The following is a 13,551-nucleotide window of genomic DNA, read 5'->3' as shown; positions in this document are numbered from 1 at the left end:
CCCACTGTTTAGGCTTCCACATGTTAGCATTTTCAAGTTGCAAAATAATAAAGTCTCATTTGAACTTGAACTGGCTTCAGTAAAGTGGGGAAGAGCATTGCCTGCTGCACACACAGTACCTCCTTGGCCAAATCTCAGCCACGTTCTTTCCAGGAAGCTGGATTTAGGGATGTTGTCATTAAAACAAAACAAAACACTCTTACCTCCAAGGATACAGGAGACAGTTTGTTCTGCAGCCATAAGTCGGGAACATACATTCGGTTACTTCAGGTTCCATGTTCCCGCACGGTGACAGACTCATGAAGACTCGTCACAACAGATCAAAGACAGTCGTAAGTTTATACGTTTTTAAAAAATTTATTGGCAAGAGTGGTGGGTAGATTATGGCAGACTTAGATGGCCTCTGCCACCAACCTCAGATGCTGTCTGACAACATGCTTAGCTTTTGGGTTGGTGAAAGCCAATGGTCTGTTAATATATTCCAAGAGGTTTCAACTGTTGGTCACAAAGATGTTAGGTCAGACCCAAAGGGGTAAGCAAGAAATGGCTGTTTGGGAAGCTAAAGATAGCCCCAAATAAATGGTGATTAGGCTCTGGACATATCTCAGCCCCTTCCCGATTGCTGAAAACTGGGAGTCAGTCACTGTCTGTGAGAAAATCAGTATTATATATGACTTCTTTCCAGGAACTCAAGCTCACCTGGCTGGGTTTCCTCATGAACGGACAGCTGAACAGTTTGCCCCCAAGAAAGCCACCAGCCGTAATGAGCTCCTGCCAAACAAACTAGGAAAAAGCAGTGAGCTGGCATCTGCTCTCCAGTGGTGCCAGGGACTTGGCTCTGAGGAGGATAGGAAAGAGGTTTAAGGAGCCAGTGAAAGGGGCAGGAAGGACATCAGAGAGGTGTTGAAAGCTCTGTGAGCACATCCCTGTGCAGGACCACGCCCATCTGACTGATACGAAGCAAAGACACAAGCTCCTTCTCTGTGTAGGCAAAATCCATGATCCCGGGAGATGGAATGGGAGCCTCAGAGCTGGAAGCTCAGTCACCAGGAGACAGTCAGAGGAGACACTTCCTGATTAGATTCCACACTGTGTTACAGAATATTTCAGTAGACAAAGGAAGGTGCGCCCAACAGTGGTACTGTAAGATACATATGACATATACAGAACACTGTGACATATGTGATCACATATGTCATGTGCTAATATGTCATGGCTTCAGCTGTCAACTTGACATAAACCCAAATCACCTGGGGAGATCATCAGTGAAAGAACCAACCAGATTAGAATAATCTGTGGGCATGTCTGGAGGTGTTTCCTTAATTGCTAATTGATGTAGTAGGAGCCAGTGGTGGTAGGAAGTAGCTGAAGGCTGGAGAGATGGCTCAGTGGTTAAGAGCACTGACTGCTCTTCTAGAGGTCCTGAGTTTAATTCTCAGTAACCACATGGTGGCTCACAACCATCTATAATGAGATCTGATGCCCTCTTCTGGTGTGTCTGAAGACAGATACAATGTACTCATATACATAAAATAAATAATATTAAAAAGGAAAGAAAGAAAGGTAGATGAGCAATCCAGGGAGAGTAAGCCAATAAACCAAGTTCCTATGTTGTCTTCACATCAGTTCCTGCATCTAGGTTCCTGCCTTGACTTCCTTCAGTGATGGACTGTGACCCAGAAGTGTAAGCTATATGAATCCTTTAACTACCTAAGTTACCTTTGTCCAGTGTCTTCACATAGCATCAGAAAGCAAACTAGGACACTTTCATGGCCAGGTGATGGGAATCACCCAAGGGCACACTTCTCAGACTTCATCCCTAAGTAATGGTGGAATGGGAGATGGCCCAGTGGGTGGATAGATAGGTCATGGCCATTGGACAAGCATATGAATGGATGGTAGATGGGTCAGGAGTAAGTACGTATTCAAGTGAATGGATACTGGAACAATTGAAAGATGATCAATAGATGGGTACCTATGCTGGGTGATTCGCTGACAGGCTGATAGATCATGGGTATGTGGATGAACAGACTCATTGACCTGTGGTGGTGATATGGATGGATGGACAAAAGTTTAGATGAGTGGTTAGAAATGTGGATAAAAAAAGGTAAAGAAAGAAGATTAATTAGCACCCCTGGAAGGACGGTTGGTCACTTTTCTTGGTGTTGGAACAAAACGCACGACAAAAATAGCCTAAGGGAGGGAAGGTGTGTTAGTGCTCACGGGGAAGGCATGGCAGCAGGAGCATGGGCAGTTGGTCATATGGCATCCACCGTCAGGAAGCAGAGAGACATGAACACCGGTGCCTGGCTCATCGTCTCCTTTCTTTGCAGTATGGAATCCCATCCCATAGGTTAGTATTGCCCTAATTCTAATTCTGATGCTAATTCTTCTGTCTCAGTTTATGGTTTCTATTGCTATTATAAAACACCACGAGCTTTTTTAAAATGTACTTTGGCATTTTGCCTGCAGGTATGTCTGTATGAGGGTGTTGGATCCCCTGGAAAAGGAGTTACAATCAGTTGTGAGCTACTAGGTGAGTGCTAGGAATTGAACCCAGGTCCTTTGGAAGAGCATCCGGTGCTCTTAACCACTGAGCATCTCGCCAGTCCCACCATGAACTTTTAAAAGTAACCTGTGGAGGAAAGGGTTTATTTCAGCTTACAACACTCAGACTTCCATCACTGGGGGAAGTCATAGCAGGAACTCAAGGCAGGAACCTGGAGACAGGAACGGAAGCAGAAGCCATGGAGTGGTGCTGCTTACTGACTTGCTTCCTCGTGGTTTTCTCAGCCTGCTTTCTTATAGCACCCAGGGACAGCCCAACCCACAGTAAACATGGCCCTTCCACATTGGTCAAGAAAATGGCCCGCAGTTTTGCCCACAGGTCAACTCTGGGGGCATTTTCTCAACTGAGATTCCCTCTTTCTAAACAGCTCTAGCTTGTGTCACATTGACAGAAAACTAACCAGGACATTTTCCCACCTCAGTTAACCTAATCTAGAAAGTTCCCCACCAACAAGCCCAGACTCGTGTTTCCATGGTGACTTTGAATCCTATGAAGTTAACATTGTGAACCATCACAGACAGGAAACTGAGAGGAATTACTGATGGCTAATGGGTGGCTGAGAGCCAAGTGATGGTGGATGGGTGTACAGATGTGAGTGTATCCAGATGTTGGGTGTACAGACATAGTGTATACAGATGTGAGGGTATACAGATGTAAGGTGGCTTATTAGCCAGACAGATGGGTAATACAAGCAGAATGTAAGAAATACACAGGCAGCAATGTGGAGCAGAGAGTGGTGGTCAGACAGACAAACAGTGCAGGTACAACTCCTCACATCTTACTATCTGGTCCATATCTCAACCCTCCACTAGCCTATGTTTCCCCAGGATGAGTGGAATGATCTGATTGGCTGAACTGGCTTCCAGGAGGAGTGGACAGAGACCAGAGCCAAGCCACCCTGGGAGTCTACATCATGCATACTCAAGGACTCCTGTGTTCCAAGAGCACCACACCCTTCTACACATCCACTATGATCTAGTCTCATATCTTTTTCTTCCACCACCACCCTACGCTGAGGGAACTTCCATTTAGAGATGAGCATGCGGGGCTTCAGAGATGCTAGTGGCTCAGGTCACTGGTTGCTCTTCCTAGAAGACCAGGGTTCAAATCCCAGCATTCACACACAGCTCACACCTGTCTCTGACTCCAGTTCCAAGGCTCTGACACCCTCCTCCATGCAGGTAAAACATCAATGAACAAGAAAAAATTATATGTATAGAAAGAGTTGAGCAGGAGCAAATCACTTAACACACATGAGATTCTCTTGTTTTTCATTAGAAAAATTCTTACAGGGGACTAGAAAGAGGGCACCGCAGTTAAGAATGCTTACTTTCCTTCAAGAGATCCCAAGTTTGGTACCCAGCACACACACACAGCTCATAACAATCTATAACTCTAGCTCCAAGGGATCTGATGTGCTCCATGGGCATACATGTACATACATGGCAGGGAGTCATGTAGACACGCATAGACACATAACTACAAATAAATAATTTTTAAAAACAGTCAAATTTTAGCAGCAGCTGAGAAAAGTTTCAGAGAGAAGGTGATCTTATCCTCAATTACTTTCAGGGTTACTTTCCTGTTGTTATGGCTTCTGTCAGGCTGGTCTGACAGAGGCTAACAGTTTAAAGACTCTAAAGCAAGCATTGAAGTTGGAAGTCTGGGTGACTGTGGACGAGGGTAGTATCGGTCTCATCTCTATGTATGTCAGAGACACTGGTGTAGAAAGGGCACCTAGGAATGCTCAGAAGAAAGAGTGGCTGGGTGGGTGTATTGGCTGATAGATGGGTTTGGTTGATAGGTAAGTATGTAGGTGGGTGGATGGATGGGTGAATGATGGATGGATGGATGGATGGATGGATGAGTTGTTGGGTGAATGGATGTATAGGTGGGTGGGTGGATGGATGAGTTGTTGGGTGAGTGAATGTATGGGTGGGTGGGTGGATGGGTGGGTGGATGGATGAGTTGTTGGGTGAGTGAATGTATGGGTGGGTGGGTGGATGGGTGGGTGGATGGATGAGTTGTTGGGTGAGTGAATGTATGGGTGGGTGGGTGGATGGGTGGGTGGATGGATGGATGAGTTGTTGGGTGAGTGGATGTATGGGTGGGTGGGTGGGTGGGTGGATAAATGGTTGGTTGGATGAATGGGTGGGTGGTTGGGTGGATGGATGAGTCGTTGGGTGAGTGGATGTATGGGTGGGTGGGTGGATGGATGGTTGGTTGGATGGATGGGTGGATATATGTATGGTTAGATAAATGGATGAGTGGCTACGTTACTGGCAGCCGAGTAGGTGAGTGGATGATGGAGCCTGAGTTAGGTTCTTTTGAAAAGGTTTCTTTGACAGGATCCTGTGCACAGCCTCTTGAAAGAAATGGCAATACCTATTCACAAAGAGAGGACTCCCAGAACTTGTCCCGGGGTAAACTGAAATCTTGTTGGATAACATTTTCTTTATTTAAGGATATTAACTTGTTTATCATTTTTATTTTTGAGGCAGTGTCTCACTATGTAACGTTGCTGTCCCGGTCTATGTAGACCCAAACGGCCTCAATCTCTGAAATCCACCTGCCTCTGTCTCTTTAGTGCTGGAATTAAAAATGTGCCACCATAACCAGTTTAATATACTTTAAAAATTTTTGAAATAGGGTCTCACTATGTGGCCCAGACTGGCCTTGAACTCATGGCAAACCTCCCAAGTGCTGGGATCACAGCCATGAGCCACTATACCTGACTGAAGAGATTTTAGCTTTTGGTGTAAGGCATGACTCTGATTCCTCAGCGCCAGAGGCTGCTGTCCTCGAACCAGCCTAGGGTGACAGAGATCCCTGCTGTAGGTGACCCAGAACGGAGGGGTCTGTGGATTGGTGGCTCAGACAAAAGAATGGAGGCTAGAGACATCATCCTAAGGAGGGAAAGAGAGCATTGAAGCCCAAGGGGTGGGACAAAGGAACCTTAAGGCTGGGGACCAAGGCTAATGTCAGAGGGACACACAGAGGGACACACAGGTTGGCCCTGGGTTGGGGATTTTAGTTTAAATCTCTTGAAGAGACCTGGGAGGCTGTAGGCAGGACACCATGTGGTCTGACTGAGGCTTTCTACACATCCTGGTTTGAAGGGAATAATGATACCTTGGTCACATTGCTTGGTCACAGGGTTCCTTCCTGGATTTCAAATTTCATTATTAGGTTTTTCATTTTATGAGCAACATAAAGTTTATGGTGCAGATCTCAGCCCTCACCATCCCGATGTATTTGTATTTACATGATTCCACTGGGGTGGTTACGTCACACAAGTTAAAACGGAACGGAGTCCAGAGGCCCATCTGCTCCTGGCACCTCTGCCCTTCACCTCCGCTGCACTGGTCTGTCTCTGGACCTGGTCCAGAACATGGGCTCAAATAGAATGACTCCTTGGTGCTCAGCTTCCTTCCTGTGGAATGTTCATAGTTGGTTTAGACTCATAGTACATTCTAACATACAGACTTAATCTAAAAGTTTTGTACCTGTTGAGTGTGTTGGCATGTGCCTGTGCCCCGGGAGGCAGGGGCAGGTGAATCATGAGTTCAAGACCAGCCATGTCTACTTAGAAGGACCTTGTTTTAAAAAGTTAGAAAGATGGCCAATAGATATATTTATGAGTTGATCGATAACTAATAGATGATAAGTTTTAGACTGGTTGATGAATGATAGAAATAGATAGGCGGTAAATTTATAGGCTGATTGATAAGTGATAGATAATAGATCAATAGACGGGTTTCTATAATAGAAATAGATTTCTTTCTAGAATAAATCATTAGCCTCGTTTCCGTACGGCCTGTTCATGCTATGTTCATCAGTGACCACCAGATGGCAGTGTGACACAGATGGACAAGCTGTGGGACCAGGTGCCCACAATAGCATGAATCTCCCAGTGACAGGACTCTGCAGACCTTGCAGCACAGATGCCCTCAGCCCCAAAAGTTAACAGAGCACACCTCTGTCAGTAACCTACTCTTGGACGCCATGTCTATGAGAGACAGTAGAAATGGTGGGCTGGCAGCTCAGCTCAGTCTTAAACACGGACACTCACATTCTCCATAATAAACTCATTGTCAAAGCTGAGACTGTTTACGGAAATGTTGGTTTTATTTTTATTTTGGTGGGTTGTCTTGGTTTTGGTTTCTTGAGACAGAGACGGTAGCCCAGTCTGGTCTCCTTGGTAGGTAGCAGAGGCTGGCCTGTGTGTTCTCAATCCTTCCGCCTCTGCCTTCCAAGTGTTGGGATGACAGGTTTGTGCCGGGTGGGCTAACAGGCAGACGCTGCTACACCTGGGGGCACGTATTTATACCCAGAAGCTCATGCTAGGATTGTGCTAAGTCGGCTTTGATCAAACACTGATTTTAAACAGTAACATTGTATCAGGAACAGTAGCAAATGCCTGTCATTCCTACACCCAGGGGACCAAAGGTGTGAAGACTGTACATTTGAGGCCTGACTAAGCTACAAAGTGAGACCCTGTCTCAAAATTGGAAAAACACACACACACACACAACTAAAATTCAACCTTATGTCTGTGGCTAGAAATGGACCCTAAGTCTCCTAGCTATTGTAATCATTATGAGTGGGAGAGACAGAGAAAGATGGGGAGGAAGAGAGGACAAGAGGGAGAGACAGAGAGAGGAAGAGAGACTGTTCAGCCTGAGTTCTGAGCCCTGCATGGGAGTCTGGGCTAGACGACCTCACCTCCCAGCTGTGAGGTCAAGAATTGGCCACAGCACCTGAACCTGTTTCCCTCTTGTAGATTTTCAATTCTTTAATTTTATTTCCCAAGGGCTGTTCAAAATCAGCAGGCTTGGGGCTGGAGCGATGGTTCAGTGGTTAAGAGCACTGATTGACTGCTCTTCCAGAGGTCCTGAGTTCAATTCCCTGCAACCACATGGTGGCTCACAACCATCTGTAATGGGATCTGATGTCTCCTTCTGGTGAGTCTGAAGACAGCTACACTGTTCTCATATATATATATAATAAACAAATCTTTTTTTTTTTTTTAATCAGCAGGTTGTGACATTAATTCAACAGTAAAGCTAGCGGTGCCATTTAGAAGGCCGTGAGACATTAGAGGAGGCGCCTCCTGGAAGGAAATGCGTCACTAGAGGCGGTCCTTACCAAGCCTCACTTCCTGTCCGCTTCCTATGAGCGCCAGCTCAGATTCCTGTTACCATTTTTCACCACCCTACTGGCTGCGTCTCCTCCTAGACCGTGAACAAAATGAGCCCTTTTCCCTTGTGCTGTTCCTTGTCAGGAATTTAGTCACTGGTAGACGTGGCTTGGTGACACATCCTTTACTTACGTACATGAGTGATGTTCACAGGCACACGTGTGAGCATGTTCTCCTGGGAGTGGGTCATCGTTCCCCATCTTCAGCCTGTGTGATGCTTAGGCTCACTTGAATGCCTGGGCTCAAGCAATCCTCCTGCCTCAGTCTCCTGCCTGAGTAGTCACACGTGCAGGCATGCACCACCATGTATTTTTATGACGGAGGGCAGCTAAGCAGTTTTAAAACTACTGCTTATGTATTAGTATTATTGCTTCTAAGAAACAGGGTTGCTTGTAGCTGGGGGAAATGAGGCTTGAGACATGACGTTCCACACATTTAGAACCAAAGCTGGCCCTGCCCAAGACCCACCTCTGCCTCGGACTGTCATCCCTCTCCAGATAGGATGGAAGTGGTCAGGAGCTCAAATCTGTGTCTAGTGTACAGCAGGTGCTTAATAAACACTAGAAGTGGGTCTGTAATTGCGTTCTTCCCCAGCAGTGTCAGGTGACCAGTAGGCTCAGGGCTGAGGCAGTTTGGGGCTTTTGCAGCCCCTGTTGCTGGTATAGAGAGGGCATAGTGAGGGCTTACTGCCCAGGGTACAGACTGACAGAACGCATGAATTCCACCATTCTACATTCTTCTCACAAACCGTGATCCCACAACTCTACCCCCGTATGTATTTATATAGAAATATAGAGGGATCTTGGGCTAACCTAAAATTTTGAACTGAGTGTGACAATGCTTTTAATCCCAACACTTGGGAGCCAGAGGCAGGCAGACGACTGTGAGTTGGAGACCAGCCTGGTCTCCAAACAGCCACTACCCACAGCAGGCATGATCCACCCACTAGAGCAGGGCTCAGCGCCTGCCTTCAAGCCCAGGTCACTTCAACAACCGCCCGGTCCCAAGCGCCTCTTCTTTGGACTCCTGCCTTGGGGTTCCACGTTTCCGTTCAGAGGGTCTTCCCATAAGCATCGTGACGGCCACCGTTCACCCTCACCAGGACCACCCCTGGAGCAGCTCTGGAAAATCTAGCTGGCCAAATCCACCTCAGAGGACTGATGTCATTACTAAGGGGGCATGGAGTCCAGGCACCGACTGTCTTTCTAGGTGCCTCCAATACTCGATCAACATTAAGGGTTGTTGCCTGAGGGGCCAGCAAGATGGCTCCACTGGGTAAAGATGCTTGTTGTCAAACTTGATGACTTGGGTTCAGTGCCCGGGACCCACATGGTAAGAGGAGATAACAAAGTTGTCCTATCACCTCCAAATGCACAGACAAGACAGACAGATACACTGAACACACATACAGTAAGTTTTGTAAGAGAGATGCTTTAAAATAATCCACACTAGTTCCTTGCCTCCTGGTTTGAGGGGGCTGCGGGGGGGGTGGGTCCAGCTGTCAGATCCCCAAAATGACTGTCCCCAGCCACACCCTCCTCTCTGTCCTACTAACCTTCAATAACTAACTGGAACCACCCAGAACATGATGTATGCGGCTGTCTTCAACAAGGATTTCTACGTGTACAGATACCAGCCACATTTGGGTCATGATTGTGTGACCCGTGCTTGACTTACCTGCAGCGCTAGGGTGACCGAACCTTGCACCCTGTTTTTCCGTCCCCTTAGCCTAGGGGCTGCAGTTCCGCACACGGCCACCAGGCGGCAAGACCACTGAACTGCATTAACTGGTTTGACTAGCCAGATTCTGCCTCAGATCCCTCGTCTTCCCCTGCTAAGCAGGAGAGGGTTCTGCGGGTTCAGATTTGTAGTTTGGCATCTGCAAACACTCAGCTCAGGACTTGGGAGTGTAGCTCCATAATAGGCAACTAGTGCAAACACCCTCTACCCAGTACAAGGTCACGACCTGTGGTGTCCCGCCTACCTGCCATACATTGACCCTCTGGGCTGCAACCAAGCCTCCAATGAGACCAGAGCATGTACCACGTTTGGAGATAATCTGTCCGCCACATGGGGACAGACTAAGGACTGACTGTCCACGTGCTAGAACATACTTCTGTAGTATAAGGAATGAGGACATTCGGGCCATGTGTAATCAAGGGGCTATGTAAAACAACTCTGATTAGAAAGTGTGCCGAACGATCCGTTTGTGTATACAGAGGGGGAGAGAAGCCTGCACTGTGTAAAAAGCTGGACTCCGAGGGACATTCAAGGACACTGGTCAAGCTGGGTGGCTGGAAGGGCCTTTACACAGCCCCCTTTCAAAGGACTCGTGTGACTGCCTTTGGCAGTCGGATAAAGATATATCAAATTTTGCATTAATTGAATTGCTCACTCACTTGAAACAGGGTCCCAAGGAGCTCAGGCAGGTCTCATTCCCTAGCGAAGGGTGACGTTGAAGCTGTGATTCTCCTGCCTCTGCCTCCCAAGTGCTGAGATTACAGATGTGTGCTACCATACCTCATCTAATGGAACCCTGGGGACCAGACTCGGGGCTTTGTGCATGCCTGGCTAACTGAGCCATATTCCCAGGCTAGAATTCATACTTTTAAAAGCCCCACCATTTTCCTACTCCATGAGCAGGCAGTCAGTTCTTTCCTACATGGAAAGCGTGGGGGATGCGGGGCTCAGGAAAGGAAGGCCTAGAGGTGGCTTTCTGAGGGTGGCCCCGTAATAACCCTCTTAACTCCTGGAGACACAGAGGGAACAGGTCAACCCTCTCCCTCACAACTAACACCCAACTGGGATCCACACCTGAGCATTTGCCCACGCAGGCATGAGCCCCAGGCCAGAGATATGGGCATCTCTACCCAAAAGGCCATGGGAAACCTCATCCTTTGAGGGTGGACCCTTAGGGCTAGAGCCAGAGGTTGATGTGCCAGTTGCTTCTGGTGGTGCACCCCCACGCCTGAGCTCAACCCTGTGCCTGGCCTCAGAAGACTGCAGCTACCATGGCCTGTAAGAAAGTACCAGCCCAGGCCCTGTCCCTGGAGGGTGCCCAGGACCTCAGGGGGACCTGCCTCTTGTATTTGGCCATCCAAACTTGACACAGCCACACCCTGACCCGAGGGAGACTGGCATGACCAAACTCGTTTGTCAAAAGGGTTTTTCTTTTTTTTTAAAGGTTAAGAATCTGAAAAACTTGGGATGTCAAAGGATAAGAACCCAAAAGATCATCACCTCGAGAGAACACCACTCAGTCACGAAGAAACACCATCGTCAAAAAAGATATTTAAGTTTAATACAAATTTTATACAAAGAAAATGTGAAAAAATACTCCCATATGCTAAAAGCAGTTACGCTTCCCAAATAAGGCCAGCTAGGCTAGATTGTTTTTTTTTTTTTTGTTTTGTTTTGTTTTGTTTTTGACGACCGCAATTCACAAATTTTCTCTCTCTCCTGTTTTCTTCTAGCATTTCTTCCTTTCTTCTCTAGTGGGGGTAAACTAGCTGGACGAGGCGCAGCTTGCATTCTCTTATCAACAATGAAGAGAAAGTAAACGGAGACTAAAATGTACAACGGAATGTTCTGGAATGATATACAGTTAATTTTTTTTCTGATATACACACATCACCTTTTGCTTCGATCGATGCTCGTTTTACACAACATACAAAATGGAACTACAGCAGACGTAGCATTAAGGGACAGCATGTCGGGTCCTGGCTCTCTCTCACACTGCCTGTGTTTCATGCTTACATAAAAACGTAGAACGCCAGCATATAAATAATACATACATGCTCCATCCCGGGCTCGCGTGGTCTCCTCGTGCACCTTGCCTTTGAGTCCTTGCTTTGCAAATCTGTGTGAGTACTTATGGGAAAAAAACCCAGCAGAGAGAAAGGGTCTCCCTGTACGAACGTGTGTGTGTGTGTGTGTGTGTGTGTGTGTGTGTGTGTGTGTGTGTGTGTGTTCAAGACACCACAGGGATTGTTCGTGTGGACCTTCTGTAAACAGGAGGCTGCTTTGCCCTTTCAGGGACCATAGCTGGAAACACCACACACTCTTCTCTCCGTGTCCTTCGAGCCCAGCAAGCCTGTGTTTCCTAACATCGTCGTGTAGGGTCTGTGAGGGGCCGATGGCTTGGTGTGGCGGGTCCAGCACAGCCTGAGAGCCCCAATCATGGTGTGCTGTGGAGACAGTAGCTCCCTCCCCTGGGTATCCAAGGACAAGGGCCTATGTGAGAATAGCAATCCCTGGGCCCAGCCCTGACACCACAGTGAGGCCAGTGGGCTAACCAACCAGCCCCTGGGTTATCAAAACATTCTTTTAATTGTAGATTTTTTTTATATATATAACCTGTTTTTCTTTCATAAGTTAAGGTCAGTATAGATATGAAAAAGAAAGGTACGCTAGGTCAGTGACATCACAAAGTGTACCTACATACACCTAAAGTGTTTGGCTCACAGGGTAGAGCAGTCCCGGCCACGTAGAAGCTGGGGTGGAGTCAAGTCATGGAGTCAAGTTGCTGTCCTGCAGCCAAGCCCACGGGCAGAGCCTGAGTTGGAAAGTCTAAAGGTGGCGGTTCTCCAGTTTGTTGCTTCCTGTTGTTTGGGTTGTTTCCCCCCACAGGGAGGTGTCTGGCTCACAACGCACCCCTAGTCCCAGAAGGCGTCTAGCCTAGACTCCCGGGACTCTTTGGGGATGAGGTTCTTCGTGCTGGTCCCTGCACTGTGGTCGGAGCGGGCTGACCCTCGCTTCTCCTCGCTGCTGCTCCATAAACCCGCCTTGCTGCTCCGGGAATGGTCTGTGGAGGAAAGGCAGCAAGTTCAACTTCTCTCCCCACCTCTCCTCAAAACTCATCTCCCCCGGGGAGCCACCTTCCCTCCAGACGTCCCACACCCACAGCTGCCCCTGAGATCCCTTGGCTGTGGCACAGAGGGCAGCTGACTTTTAGGCTTTAGCTACAGCTAACTGGAAGATCAAGGTGTCACACTTGCAGAGTGAAGCTGACAGTGATGGTGTCCAGCTGACAGGGAACCCCTGCCCTGTTAGATGACTGGACCACGCACTTTGTCTCTGACCTCGATTCTTGGAGAAAGACCCTCAGAAACTGGCATATGTGGTCTTCCTTACATTAACAGAACTCCTGATTAATGTATGAGACTCACATCCAAACCAGGAAGAGATTGTAAGAGGAGAAACAAGGACCAGATGAGACGGCTAAGCCCTCCCAGACACTGCCTCCGTGGACTCCCAGTAAGGACCATGTTAGGGTCGGTAACAGATGAGATCCCAGCTGAAGCCTAGGATGGCTTTGAGGACACACAGGCAACAAGTTAGGTGGTGGCTGAGGAAGCAAAGAAGAAGCTAAAAGAAGAGCCACAGAAGCTATCTCAGAAGAGGACAATAGCCCCAAACTATGGGCACGATGATGGCTTTAATGGCCGGCCACCAAGATCCCTTTGCTGCTCCCAGATCCTCTAATTCTCTTAAGCTGTGGAGGATCAAGCTGAAGATGGAGTGAGGCCAGTGAGGGACCACTGCTGCCCCTGGCGGACTACACTTCTGCCTGTTCTCAGTGCACATAAAGAAATAAACTATAAATAAAAATAAAATAAACTAAAAAATGCCCCTTTGCACTTATGTTCAGCCAGAAGGGGGCAGTGTTCTAAAGGCTCCAATGTCGTCTATGTCCGCTCCTGTTCCCGGCGCTTACGCTATGCAGTCTTCAAGGGGGTGACATAGATGGGGTCACACATCACCAAGTCCTTCCAGCTGTGGG

At 47.7% G+C, this 13,551-nt stretch overlaps 1 protein-coding gene across 12 annotated transcripts in view; it reads right to left on the bottom strand.

The window, feature by feature from the left end:
• Window positions 1-11,111: 11,111 nt before the first annotated feature.
• ZMYND8 (zinc finger MYND-type containing 8) overlaps window positions 11,112-13,551 on the bottom strand; it is a 93,374-nt gene continuing 90,934 nt past the window's right edge. For all 12 annotated transcript variants that reach the window (XM_080925651.1, XM_080925659.1, XM_080925660.1 and 9 more), the window contains one exon: window positions 11,112-12,573. In XM_080925651.1, coding sequence (XP_080781777.1) covers window positions 12,425-12,573 — 149 coding nt within the window. In that variant the 3' untranslated portion in view covers window positions 11,112-12,424. The remainder of the gene's footprint in view (window positions 12,574-13,551) is intronic.

This window comes from Micromys minutus, assembly GCF_963924665.1.
Source record: "Micromys minutus genome assembly, chromosome: 11".
Classification (NCBI taxonomy): Eukaryota; Metazoa; Chordata; class Mammalia; order Rodentia; family Muridae; genus Micromys; species Micromys minutus.
The sequence above is the reverse complement of the archived record's forward strand: the minus strand, read 5'-3'. Positions and strand labels throughout refer to the sequence as shown.